The following is a 25,705-nucleotide window of genomic DNA, read 5'->3' on the forward strand; positions in this document are numbered from 1 at the left end:
ATGAGAAAATGTTTCATGAAATTTACAACAACCTTTTTCACAAATATCAAACGAAATAAAAACTTGGTATACAGGTTAACAATAAGTTCTTTAAGACATTCAAGTTTGGTAACAATTAGATCAATACTTTTAAAATTATTTTTCTAAGTAAGCACTCCATTGGAAATGAAAAAAGTACTGGAACTTTTTTTTTTTTTTTTTGTTAAACTTGCGTCAAAGTTTCAACAGGGTAGGATAAAATTTTCTACTCCACATAATTAAATGTAGGCTAAAATAAGCTAAATTTTGGTGTAGCTTGTATCTATATGGGACAAAGGATAACCTTTTTATTAAAGAAAGAACTTGTGTCTATGATTTTTTTTCCATTACAGTAGGTTTCTTTTTTTTTTCTTTTCTTCTCAGCCCTGACAAGCTCTTTTCTGGTTTCCAGTGTCATAAAAGCAGACTTCAGTAACCATTGAGAAAACATCTTGTCAGATCTTGATGTGCAAAGCATAAGGAAAGAAGAAACTGACAAGCACAGAACAAAGAAAGAGAAAACAAGATAACGACCAATAAAGGTGGTAAAAGACTAGGGACACAAGACAAACACAAAAGGAGGAAAGGAACCAAATGGGACAATATAAGTAGAATGAAATGGGTCATTCTGCTTATAATTTAATTTTTTACTTTACTTTTTACAGGTATATTATGGTGTTCTAAGTATTATATTTCATGTTTGAACAGACTGGAAAACTTAGAAGTTATATTAAAGAATCAAACATGCCAACTATTAAGGACTGTCCATAATGATTACGGTTTTTTATTTATTTATTTATTGGTGACAAAAGGTCCCATGAGCCTCTGGCTCGTGATAGGGACAATACAGTACATACTTTAAGGCAACACAATAATTACATTTCATATACAATGGCTTTTCTGTAAAGTGACAAGTATTTTTTTTTTTTACATGTTAGGATCATAGTTTTTCAGAAGTATATTCAGATATTGCATGGCTGTAATATACTAAATATGGACAATATATATATTATTGTATTAATTAAAGCAAGTTATATAGAGATTATATTAAGATATCTGTAAAAGAGTAATATTCCTTCAGTTTTTTCTTAAAACATATAACCGATTTAGAGTTCTTTATAACAGGAGGCAACACATTATATTCCCTAAACATTGATGATTCTATGCCTTTCACTCCGTACTTTACTGAATTAGAATGAGAGGGATATATCCTTAATGATCCTCTAGTTTCATATCCATGAATTTCACTAAAATGGGAGAAGTTAACAGTAGAATGGGTTAATTTCCTGTCTAGCTTATACATAAAGACTGCTGATGAAAATGCAATTTGTTTATGGAATGGCAGAATATTTGACTCTGAAAAAACTTCATGTGATGGTTTGAGGAAGGGGAATCCATACATGATTTTGATGGCTCTTTTTTGTAGGATTTCCAAATTATTAAGGTAATCTTTCCTACATGTTCCCCAAATAAAGCTTGCGTATGTTAGATGTGGGTGGATCATTGCATAATATATACACTTCAATTGTTGATGAGAAAAATTACTGTATCTTAATCTGTGCATTATTCCTATCAAAGGGGTAATTTTGCTGATTACATAATCAATATGGCTTTTCCAGGAAAGTGTTGAGTCTAACATTATACCAAGATACTTAGCTGAGTTGACTCGCTCTATTACTTGGTCGTTTAGGATAACAGTGTTAGCCGCTGTTATCTTATGGGCTGTTTTATGAAAGATTAAGTATTTTGTTTTAGTCACATTTATGATCATTTTTTTTAGATAAAGCCCAGTCTGATAACTTGTCCAAGTCACAATTTATGTCTTCCATAATTTGCGTTTCACATAGTCCTTTGTAAGTTATTAAGATATCATCAGCAAATACTTTACATTTCCCCTTTAGTGTTAGAGATTGTATGTCATTAATATAAATCAGAAATAGGGCCCTAGTACTGAGCCCTGCGGTATTCCCGTTTTTGTCTGCTGCTTAAAACTTTTAGTATCGTTAATCATCACATATTGTGTTCGATTTGATAAATAATTTTGGAACCATTTGTGTGCTAAACCCCTAATTCCTACTAATTTTAACTTGTTCAGAAGTATTTTGTGGTCAACCAGGTCAAATGCTTTTTTAAGATCTATGAGTAGCCCTGCTGCTAATTTATTTTCATCTAAGGTCTTTCGAACATCTATTACTGTATAAAATACAGCATTATCAGTTCCTCTATTTGGGAGAAACCCATATTGATTATTGGAAAAGTAATTAGTTTTACACAGAAAATTTACCAATCTAATTTTTACTACTATTTCTATGAGTTTTCCAATTGCAGATAATATACTAATTGGTCTGTAATTGGATGGATCTGTGTTATCTCCTGATTTAAAGATAGGTACAACTCTGGCACATTTGAGTAATTGGGGCATTTCTCCACTGAGAATTGAACGGTTAATAATTTCCACAATATATGGCACTAAACTTTCAACACAGGTTTTTAACATGACATTGGTTATTTTATCTTCTGTTAAATTATTTTTATTTTTTAGAGAAGTGATAATTTTGAGCACTTCACATTCATCAGTAGGAGACATGAAAATACTATTAGTTTGACTTTCAGCTGTTGTGCTGCCATGAACTTGCTCATCTTCAGGAAGACCTTTTCTTATATTTTCAGCTACATTAACGTATAGTTCATTTAGATTATTGCATATGTCCTCTGTGTTTGTAATGCTGTCATCATTTACCACCAGATGGCTGATTTCATGTTTATGTCCAAGCTTCCTATTTAACATTTCATTGACCACATACCATGTTTCTTTTTGGTTTTTGCAATTCTGTAATCTGTGTTCATAATACCTTTTTTGTAACTCTCTCTTCAATTTGGTTATTTTATTACTGATTCTTTTGTATTCTTCAATTACTTCTGCAGAGGGGTTTTTTTACTTTAGTTTTTGAAAACAGTGAGTCTTTGATGTGAATCAGTGTTAGTAATTCTTGGGTAACCCAAGGTTTTAGGGGAATGTCTTTGGGGTTCTTTCTTTTTATTGAAATTGAGCTGGTTTCAATTCTTGTGCTAATATACTCAATAAATTTATTATAATAAGTCACATTTAAATTTATTTTGTAGGATATACTGATTTAATTTGTTGTAATTTACAGATTGTTTACCACTATCTTTGATTATTGGTACTACTGGAACTGATTTTTCACTAGAAATTTCACATACCAGTAGGTAGTGATCACTTAAGTTATTTGTTATATTGAATACATGACATTTTTTACTACTATTTGTGACAAGTATGTGATCAATTAATGTGGAGGTTGTTTTCGTTACTCTAGTTGGGTATTTGTTATTACATGTTATATAGCCGTAAGTTGTTATTAAATTGTCATACAAAGTTCTGTTTCTGGAGGTAGAAAGCAAGTCTATATTTGTATCTCCAAGTATTATTGAAGTATGCCCTGAACTGCTATTTAGGATATTTTCTAGATCAAACAAAAAACTTGGCAAGTTACTATCCTGTGGGTGATAAATGGCAATGAATTCATATCTTTGATTTCCTTTTGTGATCATGACTTGCAGTATGCTATGAGATTTATTTATTTCATTTATGACATTGCTTTTTCCATTTGTTTGAAACATAAAGCGAAACACCCCCACCTATCTGCTCTCTTACCACATGATGAGAAGTGTAGTTTTTTATTTCAAAAGCGTGGGTTAATTTGTTGGTTAACCAATTTTCGGATATTGCAAGAATATCTACTTTTTTAACCTGATCTAAGATAATTTGTATATTATCAAATTTATTTTTCATGCTTTGTGCATTTATGTGTAGGCCTTTCAATTCACATGATCTACTTTCTGAAACTCTATCTTTAATATAATTATTTAGAGTTTCACATTTAAATTCGTGTACTTTAAGAAATTTGTTTTCAGGATCCAGGTTTGGTTATGTAAGGACAAAAATTTGAAATTAAGAAAAGAAAGCTTGGAATTGAAGCGGGCACAACACAAGGAAAGGTTACCTCGTTGTTTCCAGATCAGCTGGAGTGAGCAAGTTCATGCAGAACTTCAGGGTTTGCCACTAGCCTCGAAGGACCGTCCTGAAACTTACGGATATACACTTTACAGTCCCTGACCCATGTGCCAAATATTTTCCCCTGTTGCCGTAGCTCGCGGCATTTTTTGGCAAGGGTCTCATTCCTAGGCGTTAAGTGCTCGTTGATATAGATGTTATTTACCGAGCTATATCCAATTTCATTCGTTTTTAGTGTCTTTTTTTGTCGTCTGCTACTGAAGATTTCTTCTTTCTTCCATCGATTAACAAACTTCACGATGATAGGTTGTGGTCCAGGTTTCGTGGATGGAAGTCTGTGTGCAGCGTCAATATCTTCGGGCTTTATATCTACTCCCAGCGCCTTGCCAATTTCAGTTACTTTCTGGAACACTTTTTCATCCTTTTCAGCAGGAACTCCATACACTAGTAAATTGTTTTTGCGTTGATACTGCTTCAAGTCTTCTAGCTCGTTCACGGCTGCCGTTGTCGCAATTTCCGCATTTTTCTTATCTTTCCTCAAAGTGTCTAGTTCTTTCTTGAGGTCATCATATTTTTCGGAAAGAAAGGTCGCTAATTTCCGTAATTCTTTGTTTTCTTCCGTTAGTACTTTGAGGGACTCTTCCAGTTGTTTGGAGAAGTTCGCCATAACCTAATTTATGTTAGGTTGTGCAATGCAGTCTTCACGTTTACACGACCATTGGAATTGTTCTTCCTTACGGAAGTTTTGGAGAGTTTCTTTGTTCATTTTTACACATGTTACGTGGAACCAACATTCGCATTTACCATCACAGCCTACAGCCTGTTGATTGTTTTTTATTTTCTTGCCACACAGGGAGCACACGAACACCATGATGTTGTTTATCTTATTTATTTAGTTGTAGCTGTTTGAGTGCTAATTAGATTTTGTTTTAATGGTTTCCTGAGTTATTGATGTTACTGATCTGCAGTATATTCCTGAAGAATTGTGGATATTACTCACATAAATTTGTTTTTTTCGTCACTTCACTTAATATATCACACACTCACATTATCACGATAAAAATTAATTTCTACGAAAAAAGGAAAGGAGTAAAAAAAACCGTTCAATTACTGGCCAACCCTCCTCATTTCAATGTTTGTAAGTTGGCAACTAAACATATTTGCCAGTTATTTGGTCGTCATTTCCTTTTGTTTCCCACGAGCGTTGTGAAATCACGGCCAGCTACATAGGTATACACTGCTCTCTTAGCCAGAATGACGCATCAAGTCGGCGGTGAAGTAGGCTCTAGGCCTACACCTTGCTGTGCTGTTCTCCAGTGCGCGCGTTCAGCTCACTCTTTGTTGTGTGCGTAGGTGTGTGTTATATTTAGTATATTTCAATTCTAATTATCCTAGTCGTTGATTCGAAAAGAAGTGACTGGCTTTGTAAAATGAAGCGGAGCAATTATCAAATTGAATCTTCTTCTAAGAAGACAGCAGTGTTACAGAAATATTGAGACTTTTACACAAAGGAATGGCCACGTGTTAGTGAAAATCACTCATCTCTGTTCTGCAGTGTGTGTTCGTATGATTTCTCTGTGACTTACGGTGGATGAGATGATTGCAGAAGACACATAGAATACAAGAAAAATCACACATGCGGTGAATAAAAATTACGAAACCAGTCTGTTTCATCGTTCTTCGTAAAAAGTAATGAAACTGCGGTGACAAATGCCGAATTGCTGTTCGCATCATTTCTTTGGAACATAATATTCCGTTATCAGTTTCAGACCACGCTGGAAATTTATTTAGATCAATGTTCCCCGACTCTAAAATATCTCAGAAATATGGCTGTGCAAGAACTAAAACCTCTGCTTTAGTTCAATACACGGGATCCGAGGCAAAAAAGGAAATAAGTGAACTTCTGCAAATAACGCCATTTTCTTTGGCTACTGATAGCAGTACAGATTCAAATGCAGTTAAACTTTATCCTGTAGTTGTCTCTTTCTTTAATGCTCAAAGAGGCCAAATATCAACTCTTATTATTGTCAGAGAGTACCGACAATACAGGTGAGGGAATTTTCTGTTATTAATAGTGAATTGTCCTCTTTAGCAATTCTATGGAAAAATTGCATTTCTTTTTCATCTGACAATGCATACACAATGATAGAGGCAAATAAAGTTGTTGCCAAATTTGTGAAGGACAGCTATTCTTTTGTTTATGTCCTGGGTTGTTCATGTCATCTCACACATTTGTGCACAAAAAGCAGCAGCCCAATTACCAGTCAATGTAGAGAACAGTTTGGTTCAGTTATATTACTACCTTGATAAGAGTTCTAAAAGGCAAAACACGTTGAAAGTATATCAGGCTGTTTGTGGCACAGGTGGTCACAAAATTTTGAAATATGTCCGTACCCGTTGGCTCTCGCTTCTACAGTCTATTATTAGAGTACTTGAGTGGTGGAAAGCTTTGACACTCCTGTTTCTTAGTGAGCCCCACCATAAAAATGAGAGCACCAAGCAGTTTGAAACTGTCAAATCTTTCATACCAGACCCACACACAAAACTGTTTTGCTACTTTCTTCCGAGTACACTTTCTGTCTTTAACTCGGTGAATTTATTTCTGCAACAAGATGCTCCAGACATACATCTTAGGAGGAAACTTACTGATCTTTTAAATGACCTACTGGTCAGATTTGTTCAGCCACGTTCTACTCAGTCAGAATCTATCTCCCTTTTGAGTGTTGAATTCAAGAGGAGGATATACCAGAAAGCCAATGAGGACTTGGTAATTGGAGTAAAAGCCAGGCATACTTGAAAGATAATGACTGTGATGAAGAGATGTTTCATAATTCTGTAAGAGTTTTACATAGCAGCTTGCAGTTACATTATCAGGAAATTTCCCCTTGATGATCAATTTCTTCATCATGCCGAAGTTGTAGACAACTCTCTCAGAATGAAGGTTTCCTATTCATCTCTTGAATATTTTGTTCGAAGATTCCCAACTTTGGTCGTGGAAAGTGAACATGACAAACTTGAAGAGGAATCTGCAGTTTACCAGTGTGATACTTTCTGGCAACATTGCAGAGCTTAAGAATGAGAGTGGACAAATTAAGTATAAAACCTTAAGTAATGTTGTATTTGTACTACGTGTACCTCACAGTAACTCTCCCACAGAAAGAGTTTTCAGTGTTGTTTGGAAAAATCAGACAGAATTCAGTCCTACATTAAGTACATCTACACTGGAATCACTTATGGTTCTGAAGACGAAAATGTCATCTCAGGGAGAAATGTGTTTCAAGAAAACCTACACTGAAAAGCAATGTTTTTCGAGGAATATGAAGGTCTGCCAACAATAATACTCATGATGAATCATATAATACAAGAGAATATAGGAAGGCCATACACTATATCAACATGTCAATTTTGTTGGAGAAACAAATAATAAAACAGGCCTACCTGAAAAGTCAAATGTGTAAGAAATCCTGTTGGGAAACATAGCTCGACAACATCCTGTCAGACCATAGCCGTTTACTTTCTCTGGATCTGCAGTCCAATATTCATCTGACTCGCTGTCTGAAACTCCTATGAACACGCCAGTGCGAGAGCCTCGAACATCGTTTGGATTTACTCCTGATGAGAGGAATACAAATTGTTAGTTGAAGATAGAAAGTAAATACTGTTAAGTTATTTAGATACCGGTACTAAGATTGTAACAAGATTTCTCACCTGCATCCATAATAGCTTCATGAGTCAGCTCAAGCAACATGCGAAGTTGTGGATCCATGACATGAGCCTGTTTTGCATGTACACCAAAGAAGGTAGCATCAAAATGTGCAAGGTCCTTAATTTTTCCAGTTCTTGTAGGTAATCCATGGAGACCTGTAATGAAAACATACATCTAGAAAATTTCAGTACAAATTATTGAAATTCCACATACTGTACAATTTTATGTTCTTTGACACACCAGTATTAATTAGCAAGCTTAGCTGTATGACGGTAACTTTTCAGCAATAATCAAAGAGGGAAGATTCAACAAATGCCTTCATTGGAGTTCAGTGAAATCTGACCTCTTTCTATATATGATTCATGGGGTATAAAATAGGCCCCATGCACAGGGTTACATGTGAAGACCTCAACGATATCTGCAGTGGAGAAGATGGACTTCGGAACAGTGGAAATAACAGAAAAGGCAGCCCAGTACAAACTGTTGTCTTGCAGCGAAGGAGAATATCTGATTCAGTACAGCAGAGCTGGAGGAAGAGGCAACATGTTTTGGGCCCAATGAAAAAAACGGGCGGAAGAGGAACCCACTATTCTTATGGTTCCCAACAGCCATGAAGGCGGAAGAGGTCATGCCAGACGAACTGGCTGTGAAGGCGTACCTCAGCTTAATTTTGAGTCTGCGGCAGTTCATTGCAGTCTGTGTTTAGTCCTGCATGTGACATTCCTTACGTGCCACAGGACAAGACTCCGAGATCATAGTGTGGGTCACTTCTGGGCAAGCAGAGATCCACCTAAAACAAATTCACGCCAGTGGCACTTCTTCCATATGTCACTTATTTTCCAAAGTCCAATGGCGATGGGATATGGATGGTGGGGGCAGGTTATGGGCGAAACTGGTAGTTCGGACCTGCATGTTGGCAGAGGTGTGCGATTCTTATCTTCTGGGACTCCGATTATTCAGGAATTTGGTCCTACATCTGTGTTTGGGCAGGCCTATTTAGGATTACTGCTGTCCACCCCACATGGGGAAGGCCCTAGAAAAGGTGGGCTAAACATCGGAAGTCGCATCTTTTTTCCAGCTGGGCAGTCGCACCCAGCAGGTAACCCCTCATGTGATCGAAACTCAAAAACAATTAAGACACACAGTTTGATTATTGGATCACAGAACATCAGAACTTTGCTTGATTTAAAATACAATGACAGATCTGAAAGAAGAACAGCTCTTGTTACCCATGAGCTATCCAGACTCAACATTGACATTGCTGCTATCATTGAAACCACGTTGCCCACTGAAAGCAAAATTACTGAGTTCGGACCAGGATATACTGATGATGAAGTAAAGAGTCAGTTCTATAATCAGCTTAGAACAGCCATCAATAAGGTATCTTCTGGAGATAAACTCTTACTCCTAGGTGATTTCAATGCCAGAGCTGGAAAGCATAATCGGCTATGGAAGAATGTGATGGATAAGCAAGGTCTTGGAAACTGTAATCCGAATGGACTCTTGCTTCTCGGTCTTTGTGCAGAACAAACTCTTTACTACCAACACTCAGTTCCAAGTGCCTAACCGTTTCAAGACCACATGGATGCATCCTCGTTCTAAGTATTGGTACATCCTCGATTACATCATTACCCAGCAATGTGATAAAGACATACTTATTACCAGAAAAGCAAGGAATATTGATGATTGTTGGACAGTTCACAAGCTTCTCTTTTGTAAATTCAGGATCTTTATCAGACCTAAACCACCTAGGCTTTTCCAAAAGTTGTCCAGAAGAAGGTTTAACACATTCAAACTTCAAGATGAAACCATTTCTTCAAACTTTGAGAATGTGATCAATGTCCAACCGTCTGAAAATCCAGTTAGCCCAAACGATGTTCAGCAAGAATAGACCACTCTGCAGAAGATAATCACTAAGTCAGCTGTGGAAACATTGGTTTTGTAAACCAGAAGAAACAAGACTGGTTTGACGACAACAACAAAGACGTTTAGTGTCTTATCAACGACAAAAGGACCCATCCTACAACACAAAGAAAGCTCAGAACTAAGGAGTAAATGTCAGACACAGAGAAGAGAGATAAAGAATACTTGGTGGTAACAGAACGCTCATGAACTTCAGAGACTATCTGATGTTCGGGACCTACGGAACTTTCATGCAGGAATCAAAGAGCTGTATGGTCCATTTCGTTCTTCATCAGGTACACTGAAAAGTGCTGACAACTCCACCTCTCTCACTGACAGTAATGAAATCTTGGAGCACTGGAAGGAGCACTTCTCCATTCTTGGAAATCGCCCTTCCACTACCACTGAAGACTTCCTTCAGGATGTTCCTCAATAACCTGAACCACCATGGATGGCAGTACCACCCACTTTCCAAGAATTCAGTAAAATTTTCAATCAACTGAAACCCAGAAAGGCACCTGGTCCAGGTAACATGTCTGTCTGTTAGGTCATCAGCCCAGAGGCTGGTTGGATCCTCAGATAGCACCACCAAAGGTTATGCGGTTATAAGGAAACCACAAAAACCAATGGCAGCACCAAAATGAGGCGTACTAGGCAAGATGAGGAGTGAGGTAGTTTGCCATTGCTTTCCTCACTGGGTCAGAAAGTGCTATTGCAGCACGACTGACCCCATGAGCAACACCTTTCATAACACTCAAATGCACTAGTCGTGTTCTGAATGTCATTACTCAGCACCACCCATACCCCAGCAGCTTCCATATTGTCACAGCCATGAATGAGACTGGGACTTCAGTGGAAGCTACACTTTACTCTGGCCTGTGCCAAGAGATGGATATAAAAGTACTGTATCCATCATGAAATGGCAGCAGGCAAAGCATACCACTGGAATTAATTCAAGCTGGAGATCAATCCCTCAAAATGCAAATTTTCACTCTTATCCTCAAAATTTGGGAAACAAGAGAAGTACCTGGTGACCTAAAGAATGCCACTATCATAATCTTCAAGAAAAGAGATTGCAGTGTTTGTGGCAACTACCATGGTATATCACTTCTATCAATTGTGGGCAAAATTCTTGCAAGAATTTTACTTAACTGCCTCCAGGCTATTTCTGAGAAGATCCTCACTGAGTCTCAGTGTGGATTTCAATCCTCCAGAAGCATTACTGATTGGGTTTTCTGTGTAAGGCAACTCGAGGAAAAATTTAGAGAGCAACAAAAGCCACTCTTCTTAGTCTTTTATAACCTGGGAAAGGCGTCTGACTCTGTTCCAAGACCTGCTATGTGTGCAGTGCTGAAACACTTTGGCTGTCCTCAGCATTTTGTTGATCTAATCCAGGCTCTCCATGATGGCATGACCAGTCAGGTTTGCTATCAAAATAAGATCTCTGATGAATTTTCAATCAGTCATGGACAGACAGGGTTGTGTACTTGCTCCAATGCCATTTGCACTGAAAGTGGCCACAATGCTCTATGAATCACCTACAAACAATCCAGGCGTAGAGATCAGATACCGTTTTGATGGAGGTCTTTTTAACATAGCTTGACTTTGCTCCCACAGCCTAACTCAGGTTACAAAGATTACCAAAATATTGTATGCAGATGATGCTGCATCACCTGCACTCACGAGAGGAGTTACAACAGTCTGTTAACTGCTACAAGAGTACATGTCATCGATTTGGTCTCACAATTAACGTTCAAAAGACTAAGGTCCTAGCACAACCTTCACCGGGCCCAACCCTTCCACAATTCAACACCTCCATCTCCGATGCATCATTGGAGCATACCTGGATAGTACCCTATCTGTGCGCTGAAACTGTGAAAAGGATGTGGAGAAGAGAATTGGTGCTGCCCATGCAGCATTTGGGTGACTATCACACCGGGTATTCAAGAACAAAGATCTGACCTTGAACACAAAGCTTATGGTGTACCAGGCTGTTGTCATCTCAACATGGCTGTGAAACTTAGACCCTATACCGATGTGACCTTAAAAAGTTTGAGCGCTTCCAACAACAAAAGCTTCGATCCATAGGATGAAGTGGGAAGACCACATCACCAACCTAGCTGTTCTTGTGAAAGCGCATGCTAATAGTATAGAGTCATCCATCATTGGTAATCAGCTTAGGTGGATGGGACATGTCCGCCGGATGGATGATACGAGACTTCCACGTCAGATTCTGTTCGGTGAACTCTCTTCTGGCACCAGACCTCGTGGAGGACCTAAGAGGCGTTATAAGGACCAGTTTAAGCACGCTATGAAGTTGACAAATCTGAATCCACAAACCTGGGAATCGCTTGCTGAAGATCGTCCAGCCTGGCGACAGATCATCCCGGGCGCTGTCAAGAATTTTGAAGGGAAACGACGCAGTTACAAAGAGGCCAAGTGATGAGCACGAAAAATCAGGGCAGCTCAACCACACCCTCCTCAGACTATTCTGTGTGATCTGTGTGGTGGTAGTTTGTTCCACGCTAAGATTGGACTGTTTAGTTACCGTAAACACATCCACAGACAGCCTTGAGTTCGGAGTGAAGTGACATGGAAGAAGATTATACTTGAAAAAGAGTTAAAGCTGACGATATGATTCAACCCAGGATAGTTTACTACCCTGCTGATACCCACTGGAAGTGTTTGAATCAATACAACAGTTCACATTATAACTTGGACACATGGAATATCTCTTTTTTATACAAGCCACAACAAATATAAATCATTTGGAGTTTTCAGGTACAGTCCTTAATATTTTAGAATTAAAGTGCATATAGTGCAAATAATGATAGTTCTGCCACTTTTCCTACACCTTTGTGGGTGCATAGGTGTAAACCCAGTCGCCCATAGAATGTTCCTGTTTTACAGCCAGATGCCATTCTCAACACCAAACTTGTGGAGCAATGTTTCTTTGGTAAATGGTAGTGTTGTGTTTATATGAAGAGATATGTACAGAGAAACACCCAGACCCCAAACCAGAGGCAAATGAACAGCTGCAGTTGACATCCAAAATCCGGTCAGGAATCAAATCCTGGGCCGTCTGAACTGAAGGCCATAATTCTGACCATTTAGCTAAGAAGGGGGACAATTGTTTTGTACATATCTTAATATATAATACACACAAAATTATAAATTTGAACTGCTCTAAATATGTACAAAGAAATAGAACAATTATTGAAGATAAAGAAACAAATATGGCAAGTCAGTCTGATATCAACAGTTAAGTCTTTTATAGGAATCCCCCATCAACATTCCTGCATAACTAAGAAATTATGCATAACTACCAATAAGAGCTTGCATCACCTCAATGAAGTTCCTATCTCATCTGGAGTTTACACACTGTAAATTTTGAATTTTCAGTCATGCCAAGACTTTACAATCCTCTGAGTAAACAAACAGCAATACACACAAATATCCAAGAAGAAGAAGAAGAAGAAGAAAAGGTTTTGGATACCAATAGTTTGGAAGTCCTATGAAGGACGCATCACCATGACATGCTTAGGATATACTTCAAGTCTGTATTACACACTGTGCAACTAACTGTTGAACAATTGTAAAAGAGAAACAACTGGGAACCAGAACATGAGCAATAACAGTTCTCAATGCCAAAGTGCAAAACTCACCAGATGGCCAGCGTCGTTCATCGTCTGTGATGAGATCAACTCCTTCAAACAGTTGTTTGCGAAACTCTTCAATATTTGCACTTTCAGGCAAACGACCAGACAGTCCTGTGATGACTACATCGTCTTCTGCATTCCAACGAGCACTGCTCACATCTAGTGGGGTCTCCAAGTTGCGTACTCCCACTCCAACTTCCACTTCAGGAAAACGTGCTGGCATCTTGTATGATTCTTCTAATAATTTACTTGTCCTTGATGAAAGTGCACACTTCAATGGCTGAAATTAAATAACGTTATATTGAAAACCAAAATTAAATAATCAGTAAGTTATATTTATTTTAATGTTTACAAGGTCTTTCAGTATAAAAGCCCTTTCTGTTCTTTAGAAATATGTGATACACAAAAATCTTAGGAAGCAACAGAATATTCTGCATATTTTCTAATAAGACCGTATCTTGTTCTTGAACACAGGATGAAAAATATGACTATCTTAACCTTGGTCATCAGACTGGCTGCACAGAGTAAATGGTTAGGCACTCTCTTATGACACTAAATTGTAAGGACACTTAAATGCACAAAACATGCGTTCAATGATTTACCGGCACAGAGGAATCATTTTATTTTATTAGGCCAGAATTTTGGTATACTGATACCTCAGTCTATAGCAGTCCGAGTTAGGTTACACATAAAAATACAGAACTACTATTACGGTACAACCTTGGCAAATGCTGCAATATGATTCTTATTTAAAGAATTTAAATAATGTTTGTATAATTGTCTTCACTGCTTTAAGTTTTTGTGAGGAAAGAACAGCTCCTCTCAACATAAACTGGAGGAAGGAAAAAGTACATTCCTGAAAAGAATATGGGATTTAAAATAAGAAAATGACAGGAATGAAAATGAAGGACTGTGTAAGCCTAGTGAATTATTATACCATAGGTTAGGAAAAGAAAAAGTGCTGGTCGGTAGTAGTGATTTTTGTTTAAAAGGAAAGTACGAATAGGCAATGATCCCCTCTTCACTTTAATCAGAAAAGTAAGCGGTTTGAACCTTCAAAGAATTAAGGTATTAGTAATAAAGAGGGAAGGGCTATCAAGGAGAAAAGAATGCTGAAGGTGAGATGAGTAGATCAAATCATGAATTAAGAGATATTGAATCAAATTGGTGAGAGATCAATTTGGCTAAATTTGATGAGAAGAAGAAGACAATAATAGGACACATCTTAAGACACACAGGACTTGTTCAGTTGGTCTTTGATGGAAATATAGGTGGTAATAATGGTAGGGGTAAACCAAGGTATGAATATGACAAGCAGATTAGAGCAAATGTAGGATATAGCAGTTACGTAGAAATGAAAAGGTTAGCTAATATTAGTTTTGTTTTGTTTTTTACAATTGCTTTACGACACACTGACACAGATAGTGTCTTATGGTGATGATGGGACAGGAAAGTGCTAGCAGTGGGAGATAAGCAGCCGTGGCCTTAAGGTACAGCCTCGTGTGAAAATGGGAAACCATGGAAAACTATCTTCAGGGCTGCTGACAGTGAGGGTCGAACACACTATCTCCCAATACTGGCCGCACTTAGTAAGCGACTGCAGCTATCCAGCTCGGTAGCTCAGAATAGGGTGGTATGGAGAGCTGTATCAAACCAGCCTATGTACTGATGACTCGAACATCAACGTTTTTCATAGCTTACGAATTCTCCTTTCATTTTGAAAAATCTTCAACATAAAACAAAATCTTTCTGTTGACACTGTAAACCACTGAGCTCATGTGGAAGAGGACAGTGACGTTAGTTAAATTATGCTTCTTTCTAAATGTGAGGACCACTGGGAGATTCACTTACCAACATTTGCCAACACTTATTCTTTGTTAGGTTTCAATTGTGGACTAAATTTTGCTTGTTGCTTTCTTCTTTAACTGCACATTCGGTCAAGATGCAGTACACATTGCCTCAGTGCGTGTTTTTAGTGAAAAATTATTTGATTACCAAGTCCATCTTAGCCACGCAAAGGGCATTCAGGAGAGAGTTGACGTGTGTGATCCTAAGAGAGACATGATAGTGAGACAGTGAGAAAGTTAAAAGCAACTGGGTCTTTGGTGAGAGTCTGGCAAGCATTGCACATTTGCTTGGCAGACGTAGCAGATGATGTTCAACTTGTTAGCTTTGGTCTCCTATGAAGTCTTTACATTGTTTATCTTGGGAGGCAGCTTATTCACATTCCAAGGTAAGAAAATCGGCCATACAAGACGACTGCCATTCATATGTTGCAGGAGGTAGACATGGAAAAATGAGTGCATAACTGCACAATTCTTGGATTTTACTGTACAGCTACTGGGAATTCTGAACATTATGTGGTTCATAGACTAGGCATGGTACCACCCGAATGGTTACGCGAATTCTCAAAATACCCACATTTGGGTCACACACAACCCACACGGTATTCATGAAAGACCCTCGTATCCACAAAAGGTCGGAGTCTGGTGTGCAGTCTCAGCAAACTGAGTAGCGGGCCCATTCTTCTTCTAAGATAGGATAAACAAACCGGTACAAGGATATTTTCCTGCAGTTTGTTGAGCTAATTGAGGGTGTTTAAAAATTTGCTATATGTCAACAGAGTCAAAATAGTTTCATTGAGAAGCTAACTTCTCTTTTATAGAATAGGGCCTACTATTGATCAAAACTGCAAAATCACAGCATTAGCTTTGTTACACCTTGATTCTGCTCACTTACTGTATGCATTACCATCATGGGAGAATACACATCTTAAATACTTGAAATGATCTACCTGTTCCAGTTCTGTATTGCCAATCTGACATTCAATTCTCTTAGGTTTCTTCTCTACTGACATTTTAGTTGGTACAGACCAAACTGCTTACTACATTGCCACCTAACTGAATCCCTCTCTCCCACTTTATACCTTTCAGCAGATGATTTATGTAAACTATGAACAACAAAGGTGAAAGATTACAGCCTTGTCTAACCCCTGTAAGTACCTTGAACCAAGAACTCATTCTACCATCAAGTTTCACTGCAGCCCAATTGTCAACATAAATGCCTGTTTGATTTTAATAATCTACACCTAACTCCACAGCCCCCCAATACGGCAAACATCTTTTCCTTCGGTACTCTTCGGTATGCTTTCTCTAGATCTACAAAACATAAACGTAACTGTCTACTCCTCTCATAGCATTTTTCAATTACCTGGCACATACTGAAAATCTGATCATGACAGCTCCTCTGTGGTCTGAAACCACACTGGTTTTCATCCAACTTCCTCTCAACCACTGATTGTACCCTACCTTCCAAGATGCCAGTGAATACTTTGCCTAGTATACTAATGAGATACCTTCATAGTTGGTTGTTGCAGTCCTTCCTGTTCCCTTGCTTATGGATAGGTGTGCCTACTGCTTTTATCCAATCAGAAGGTGCCTTATTAACACTCCATGATAATTTAATCACTCTATTAAGCCATTTCATCACTGCCTTTCCCCTATATTTTACCATGTTAGGTCTAATTTCATCTATTCCTGCTTCTTTGTGACAATGGAGTTTATTTACAATCCTTTCCACTTCACCACGCTTAATTTCACCAACATAATTGTCCTATCAATGAACTCGGTAGTCACCAAGATGACCGACTACCTGTCACGTTAAGTCTCTCAAAATATTCCTTCCACCTGCCCAGGGATTCCCTGGGATCTACAAGTTCACCTGAATTACCCAAAACTATTTGACATAACCTGCCAAAAACAATTTGTTCTTATTTTACAGTATACTGAGTGGTATAAACCTGGTGAATGAATTCTTTCCTTTGAAACAGTATACATTCGAACAGCTAATGATCTCTGAGTTTTGAAAAAACTACAAGCTATCAAGATTGATTTGGCAGTTCTGAAATCATTGACCGAAGGATAGTTGCTATGTTCAGAGAAAATTTCCCAGCTAATTTAGTACCTAAGCACTTTTGCATCAAGTTACAGTCCAATTATTTACAAAGATAAATTAAAAACAAGCTGTGGGTGACTTACTGAAACAATACTTTCAAATATATTCCTTCAGTATGTGATTATTCAATTTTTTCATGTAGCATTCCTTTGAGGAATCTTTTTCTAAAGCACACAAAATATGCTACTGGAAATTGCACTAACTACTCCTGTTTCAGCAGTGGAGCGATGTAACAGTAACTTGAAAATGATGAAACTTTCATCAAGAACAACATGGCTCTGATTCATTAGAAGAAAATTGCTGAAATTTCTAACGTCAACAACAAAGTCATCGATATGTTTGCCAGTTAGAAGAACAAATGTGCTCAACTCTTTTGAATGATGATGATTGATGCTTTTTGTTTAAAGGGGCCTAACATCTAGGTCATCAGCCCCCAATGGTACGAAACGAGACTAAATGAAATGACAAATTAAAAACCCAAAATCCTCCACTGACCACAATTCAAAATGCGAGGACGAAGAATAAATGGACGGCTATAAATTTAAAACGATCAGTGGAACCGACCCACAGTGCCTCACATGCACAGAAGCTGGCGTAACAATAGTATTACTGACCAAGGGACTGCCTCTGTAGCACGATACTGAAATGATGATGCTTGTAGTCGAAAAGAGTCGAAAATCAAAGTCATCAGTCCCTCATAATGGAACTTATCGCTAGAAAAGTAGAACCATGGTATTTGTCATGTGGTACTATGGTACTACTCACAGGTGATGAAATTCGCATATGTATTACAGACCTACTGTGTTTCGCACATTTTGGCACCATTGACAGGCAACACAAACCTTTGGTGTTCATCACCTAAGTGTACTAACCACAGGGACTCTTACTATCCCGTGGTGTTCCTCATATAGTGGGTACTAATCATAGGCAAGCCAGAACCATAGGTTCCGTCATCCCATTGTGTTGCTCATATAGTGCTACTAATCACAGGTACTGTAAAAGCCATTGCGCTCTCGTTTGCTACTAATCACAAACCTATTTGGTATTTAACATAGTGGTACTACGCGCAAGTAAAAGCGACCCATGATGTTCCCCGCGTGGTGGTACTAATCACAAAGAGTTTCATGGTTCTAATATAATCATCCCTTGGTCGCCCCTTTTAGTCGCCTTTTACAGCAGGCAGGGGATACCGTGGGTGTATTCTTCGTCTGTGTCCCCCACCCACAGGGGTTGTGTGTTTGGTCCGCGAGAGGTATTTTATTTCCCTCAAGTCCGCCGGTAAGGACCCCTCTATCCGCCACCTGGGACGCGCCTCGTGGCTCAACTTTTCACTTGGGGAGTTCAGTTCTATACTAATTATTATAATTATCATTTTAGAGTTTATATTTACAAAATTTGATTATATGGTTTGTTTTCCTAGTGTTTTTGTAGTATATTTTAGGTTATTCATGTTTTAAAATGTGTACCTCAATTCCCTCTTTCAAGATACATTAATCAACCTTACAGCTAGCACCACCAACAAAAAAATTATCATACGCCACCACTGGACGCATGGCATACCAAACCTCTAATATGCTGACCTTCAGGTAATGAGAGTGTGGTGGTGGCGATTATTGTTTTAAAAGTTAATACAACTGGGCAACCATCCTCTGTTAATACTAATCAGAAGAAAAACGTTGAAAACTGAAGGTATTGGTCAAAGGCCTCAAATGCTCTAATACCATCGGGGTCGCAAAAGAACAAGAGTTGACCAAATAGGATAGATGAAAGTGAGGTGCCTTTTGCAAGTAAGTTGAAGCAATGCCAGGAGTCCGCGAAGGACCATGGTCGGCAACCCACGCTGCTAAGTTAAGAGCTCCTGGTTTGAGCTTTTAAGCAAAAGCTGTCCTCATCTCTCTGGTATAGGTTGGGAGTTTACAGCCGGATGCCCTTCCCGATGTCATTTTTCATGTGAAAAATCCAATCCAGGATCGACAGATTCTACACTCAGCCGTCCGGATGGAAAGCCACCAGCTAAAACACGACGTTAATCACGCCCACGGCACATCTATCCGTATTTCATCAATGGTAAACTATCGACATACAGTAGTAACATGATCCATTCTGTTCGTATCAGGTTCTCAAAGGTGGCCGTACATTTAGCTAGTTAATGATTTATTTATTTATTTATTTAACTTATTTAACTTATTTAACTTATTTATTTATTTATTTATTTATTTATTTATTTATTTAACAATTTGCTTTACATCGCACCGATACGGACAAGTCTTCCGGTGACGATGGGATAGGAAAGGGCTACGAGTGGGGGAAACAAGCAGCCGTGGCCTCATGGTATAGCCTCAGCATTTGCCAGGTGTGAAAAATAGAAAACCACGGAAAACCATCTTTAGGGCTCCCGACCGTGGGGTTCGAACCCAATATTTTCCCAATGCTCGGTGGCCCTACATTAAGGCGATTAAAAAAGGCACTACCTTTGCGAATTTGGTAAAGTTTGTTTAAAGACTATGTAAATTATTGCCATCTTATAAGCGGGGAGCGAGAGGATTGAGTTGACTGCATTGTTTGTCCAATAATACTTGTAAGACAGCTTAAAATGTAATTACTGATGCAAGGAATGTTAGCCACAGTGTATTTCAAGTAACCCTTGCACGGCGGCTCAACATTTTATTGGTGCAAGGAATGTTAGCGACCAGGGGCACAGCCGGGAGAGGGTTACTGGGGGGGGGCCTCCCTCCATGGATTTTTACAGAAGAAAATAAGAAAATAAACTGATAAACAAGTGGGTGTATGTGTAGTCTTCATCATCACGACGCGAGATGAACTTGTCCTTGGGCAATCCCGGCACTAAGCCATATGCCTTTCATTTTTTTTTTAACAATCTGCTTTACGTCGCACCGACACAGATAAGTCTTATGGCGACGACAGAATAGGAAAGTGCTAGGGGAGGGAAGGAAGTGCCCGTAGCCTTAAGGTACAGCGCCAGCATCTGCCTGGTGTGAAAATGGAAAACCCACGGAAAACCACCTTCAGGGCTGCCAACAGTGGGGTTCGAGCCCACTATCTCCCGAATACTGGATACTGGACGCAGTTAAGCGACTGCAGCTATCGAGCTCGGTCCTTTCGTTTTTTGTTTTTGTTTTTTAATCAGTGTCCTTGTGACACTCGTGCTTGCGCGTACTATAACCAATACACTATAGCGTATTTGCTATAATCCCCCCCACCGGTCGATCCTAGCTACACTACTATTAGTAGGGGCCGTATTTTTTGGTAATAATTATATGTACGAGTTTTTTATATCTTCTTTCTTGTATATATATATATATATATATATGTGTGTGTGTGTGTGTGTGTGTGACTTCCCAGTAGCAAAATGAACTCGCGAAATTTGATTTATTGTGCGAATTGCGCAAATAATCGCGAAATATACACCACTTGGTGCGAAAAATGCGAAATGGCACCGGAAGAGCTCTCCAATAAACGTTTAAATGCTTCTGAGAACTTGACTATCGTAGTTTCCTCATTTGCTTGATAGCGCTGTATATTCTCCACACAAATGCACACAAAGCGGTACGCACTGTGTATCGAAAGTATGTGTATTCAGTTCCGCGATCTCTAAGGCAATCGATAAAAATCAATATCTGTTATCGATTACAGCAAACAGCGTTGTGGTCGTAACAAGATACAAGACCGATCATAGATACAGCAGTGCGCAATGAGAGTTCGTTACTTACGAACATTTATCGGCAAATGTCCAACATTTAAGTATAAAAATGCCGAAAACTGTAGTCACAACAGGTTTTTCGAGGGCCGAAGAATACAACAGTGAGGGGTTCTATGTATCTGATGCTGCAAGAAATATTCTAATGTATCAATAGTGTACCGGTAATATTCGTAAAGTTGAAACGTGCGATATACACTGCAGAGAATCAGAATGAAGCAAATGAACATAATTCTCAGCGGCAAATAACAATCTGCGATACTTTACAGATCGTGAAGGTGTTGAAAAATTATAGAGAGCAATTTGTAATGGACACAAAAAAAAAAAAAACCTGGCATGAGGAAGAGAATGAATATAAAAGGAAAGATAAATACTACTGTCTTTACTGTAAAATATGACGGTATTGGAAGGCCTATTGTAAATAAATCGCCTGTTTGAGTTGTAGTAATGTTATTGTTTTCATGTCCCACTAACCACTTTTACGTTTTCCGAAGACGCCGACATACCGGAATGTTGTCCCGCAGGAGTTCCTTTACGTGCCAGTAAACGAGTGACACGAGGCTGACGTATTTGAACTCCTTCAAATACCACCGGACTGAGCCAGGATCGAACCTGCCCCAGCGCTTTAACCATCTGAGCTACTCATCCCCGACCGGGGAAAAAGAGTATATCCATGAACATCTTCCAGAGCTATATGACTTTGCAAAATGGAATGAAAGCACATCTGGGTGAGGAAGTGAAGGAAGACAGTGTTAGCAAAGTTTTAGGAGGTGAATTTGCATCCAAGTGTTCGCAAGCATTATGGTTTCCGACGTCTACTGTGGTCAGCGAGAGGAGCTTCTCTGCTTACACAAAGACACTTTCTGACTGTCTCACAACTCTGCACCAACGACTAAAAAATGCGCCCGAAAGTTCGAAAAATAAAGGTACCGGCCAAAGAAAGGCATGGGCCACGAAGAACGTGAAAATGAAAGACCCGCTTAGGCCTCATAACCTAATATCATCGGGGTCGGAAAAGAACAAGAGTTGACCAAGAGAGGTTGGATAGTATAGATGAAAGCGCACGATCAAGGTGTCCTTTCTACAAGCAACTCGTCTGGCAGAAGACCGCATAGGATGGCGGCGGATACAAAGAAATATCCTCAGAGATCACGATCCTCAGGATAGAGAGAGTATAGCCTCTGCAGTAACAATGAAATAAATCTGCAGGGCAGATCACCTAACTTCATTTCGAAGTATCAGTGATTTATATATTTATTTCTATAACAATTTGCATATTTGGTTGTTCTAAGATTTAATAACAATGATACATTACAAGAGTTTACGCTAAAACCCCTTATCACAAAGTTAGTTATCTTTACCCCATACGCTACTACAAGGAAGATTTCGCAGGAAACATCGATCAGTATAACCATTTATTTCACGAAATACCTACCGAAATAGTGTCAGTTTTAACACCGAAATCAACAGTTTTAGTTCACCAAAAAATAAGGCGCCCTAACTATTAGCGACAATGTAACCCTTGTACAGCGGTTTAAAATGTATTTGCATAGGAATGTTGGCTATACTATTCTCAGCAGTCCTTACGCGGAAGTTTAAAATTTCATTGGGGCAAGGAATGTTGAAAAAATTGTATCCCCAATAGTGGTGTGTGTGTTTTAAGGGAAAGAGGTTCAAGTACCATCCTATCGTTTCTGAAAAAGGACGAGAAAAAAAAAAAAGTTCGTATCTCTGTCCTGACGAGGACGAATGAATTCGTACAATAACAGAATTTAAATCTACGGTAGACCCAGAAATCTAATTCTGGTCAAACGGGTGGGAAGCTCCAAAAAGGTCGATTATGCATGCGCTCTGATTATCATAGTGGTCAAACATATTACATTAGCCTGCTCGTCACGACGAATAAGAAGAGAATTAGTACGCCTATATTACGAAACAAACTGGCCATCGTTTAAGACTTTACATATACCCGTAACATACCACACAGAGAAAAGCTCAACGCGTTCTTTCCAATGCCGAAATGTATCATCCTCACCATACTAGGACTTCTGCTGTATTTGAAAGCAATGGAGAAGTTTGAAAGGCAACCAGAAGAAAATACAGAATCCAAGAAAGATGTCATTAAAACCCTGTAATGGCAAGCAGTCTAGTACAGAAACGGGACAAGGTTTGGATACACACATCGAGGTCAGAAAGAGCCAATAATATCCTAGCATGAACGTAAAAGTAATCACAATCGAGTTCCAGTATTATTTCATTCTCTAAAACCCATTAAGTCACCGCTACTTTCGAGAGTTAACAGTTTCCCGCCCGGTTGGCCGGTATTTGATTCCTGACCAAGCGTGAAGGCTTGAACGGGATGCACTCAACTCAGTCTTCCTAGAAGCGTTTATATGTGCCTCCCTCACCTCCACCAATCTCATCCCCTCTCCCCCAACCTAGTGTAAATGCTGGGTTTGAACCAAAGACTCCTTTTATTCCAAATCCCAATTTTATTATAAATGCAGGGACCCCAGGTACAGATATTAGATTCGACAAACAAAATAGGGCTGTTGGTCACGATGCCTCAAGTATTTTAAATGAAGCAGCTACAATACATCGAAATATAAAATTATGGTAAACTTTTATTGATATATTCACGATATTTTCCCGGCAGGGCTAACACAAAACCGGCAGCGGAAACACAAGACTTAACTTCATATCCTTGAATACGGAGTATGAGGTTGCATCTGAATTCATTAAATATTTGACGAAAACTACAACTTCCACCTGCTGGATATGGAGCAAAGTCGTATCATCAGGTGTGTGTCTGAAAAACAGTTGTCACTTTCTGTTAAAACTGCTGTCGAGCTATGTCTTCCACAGCTCGTTTCGAACATTATAGCGACAGGCAATATTATATATCAAATTATTCCAAATTAAGAGAGAAATTTAAGAAGCAACTCTAAGGGATTATCAATCCGTCTTAACATTAACCAGAATTTTCGACCCGTGGAAGAACGAGGGAACTGGCAACTATAGGAAGCGAACACGCAGAAAGGAAAAAAATTACTGTGTTCACTACACCAACCGATCGTTCGACATTATGGACGAAATATGAATGTCACATTTGCATAAACTACCTTTTCTACTACAATCAATTACTCATGCAAGTCACTAGTGACGAAATTTGATCAATGTCAACTGTTTTTAGACAGCAAGACATTCATAAACATTGCTGTTAATAGGGAAAATATACTGAAGTGTATGCCGAGACAACGGGCATAATCTGTTAGAAACGAAGCAAGACTGCATATAATGACAGCAAAAATTAAATAGGTTTTGTATTACATGATACGGAAGAACAAACTAAATACAAATTATAATACAGTATATCACAAGTTGGAAAAGATTCCCTCTGTTCATTTTTAGTAGTTACCGTGCAATACAGTGATAAAATAGTGAAACGTCATACTATAAAAAATACCCAATAAACATACAATAAGAGGCAACGACGGTTTATCATCTGTCTCACAGTCATTCATATCTTCCTTGAATAAACCGTCTCCGTTGCCCACAACACAATTTTTATATTCCTTTGATTTCCAAGAAAGTTCGCCTGAATGACCAATAATATACTGGGATATAAGCGGCATCATTTAGTAGCTACACAGGTAAGTCAAGAACTCTTCTCAACGAGTACACGAGAAATTACAGTAACTGTATAGCCGGCCAAAGGATAAACCTTCTGGAATTATTTTAAAGTTGACCGGGACTCTTGTTAGGGAGAGAGACAAGCAACGATATAAAACCAAAAAAAACTTGTTTTAAGCATCTTCATTCCAATGTAAAAAAATTATTCTTCGAAACTGTGCACTTATGGTCACTATATCAACACCAAGAGTGTCACAATGAGCTTCGTTCAAAGAGTTTTTCATCAGGATCCTCTTGACCAATGAAACTAATATCCTGAACGATGATAGTAACTTTTATCGATTATTGCAGAAGTTATCGTTAAGGGCCCCATACACGCGCAGACTTCTGGAATACTTACCTGCACAGACTTGCCTCCGGGAGGTAAGTCGGAAGTATGCAGTTGCACACACACGCTCAGATTAAATGATTATTTACCGAGGAAGTTGAATACGGCGCGCTCAGCTGTTTTCTGTTTACGATTTTGCGCTTCGGATGGTTGAAAAATATATATGGATTGAAATTAATTAGATAGTCGGTATAGAAGATGAGTTGTTATTTGGACATAATATAGCGCTCTGTACGAAGAAGACGCGCAAAAATAGATTGCAGTTCCATATTTGTAGGTTACCCCGTTTACATTTATTGCCGCAACTCTGAGATAGCGCTTTCGTCGCAAAGTCTCCGGCTGAATTCAAGCAGCGCCAGAATGTCAGAGACTTGCCTGCAGACTTTTTGTCGGCAGATTTATCGGCCATACACACAGGGACATGTCTGAAGAGACTGGTTTGCGCAGACTTATCTCCGACTAAGTCTGCGAGTGTATGGGGCCCTTTAAAGTGGAATGGATCAAGACCATCTCCAATAAACTGAAGATGGTCTTGAATAGATCATTACAGCCACTGAGTAAAATAGTTTTTCTCACTGATAGAAGATAGAACACTTATGTTCTCTTAGAATAGGAAAGGAAAATTAATGTAAATCATGGAACAGCACCGTACGTTTAGAAACTCTTCTCGCCAACGATCCAAGATCTGCCTACT

The 25,705-nt window shown here is 38.7% G+C and overlaps 1 protein-coding gene across 1 annotated transcript in view; it reads right to left on the minus strand.

Annotated features, from left to right (window-relative positions):
- FASN1 (Fatty acid synthase 1) overlaps positions 1 to 25,705 on the minus strand; it is a 239,642-nt gene that overhangs the window by 140,676 nt on the left and 73,261 nt on the right. The window contains exons 2-4 of the mRNA XM_067135405.2: positions 13,325 to 13,598; positions 7,760 to 7,912; positions 7,490 to 7,663 (exon numbers count right to left, since the gene is read on the minus strand). Coding sequence (XP_066991506.2) covers positions 7,490 to 7,663; positions 7,760 to 7,912; positions 13,325 to 13,541 — 544 coding nt within the window. The 5' untranslated portion in view covers positions 13,542 to 13,598. The remainder of the gene's footprint in view (positions 1 to 7,489; positions 7,664 to 7,759; positions 7,913 to 13,324; positions 13,599 to 25,705) is intronic.

The sequence above is a fragment of the Anabrus simplex genome, chromosome 1, assembly GCF_040414725.1.
Source record: "Anabrus simplex isolate iqAnaSimp1 chromosome 1, ASM4041472v1, whole genome shotgun sequence".
Lineage (NCBI taxonomy): Eukaryota > Metazoa > Arthropoda > Insecta > Orthoptera > Tettigoniidae > Anabrus > Anabrus simplex.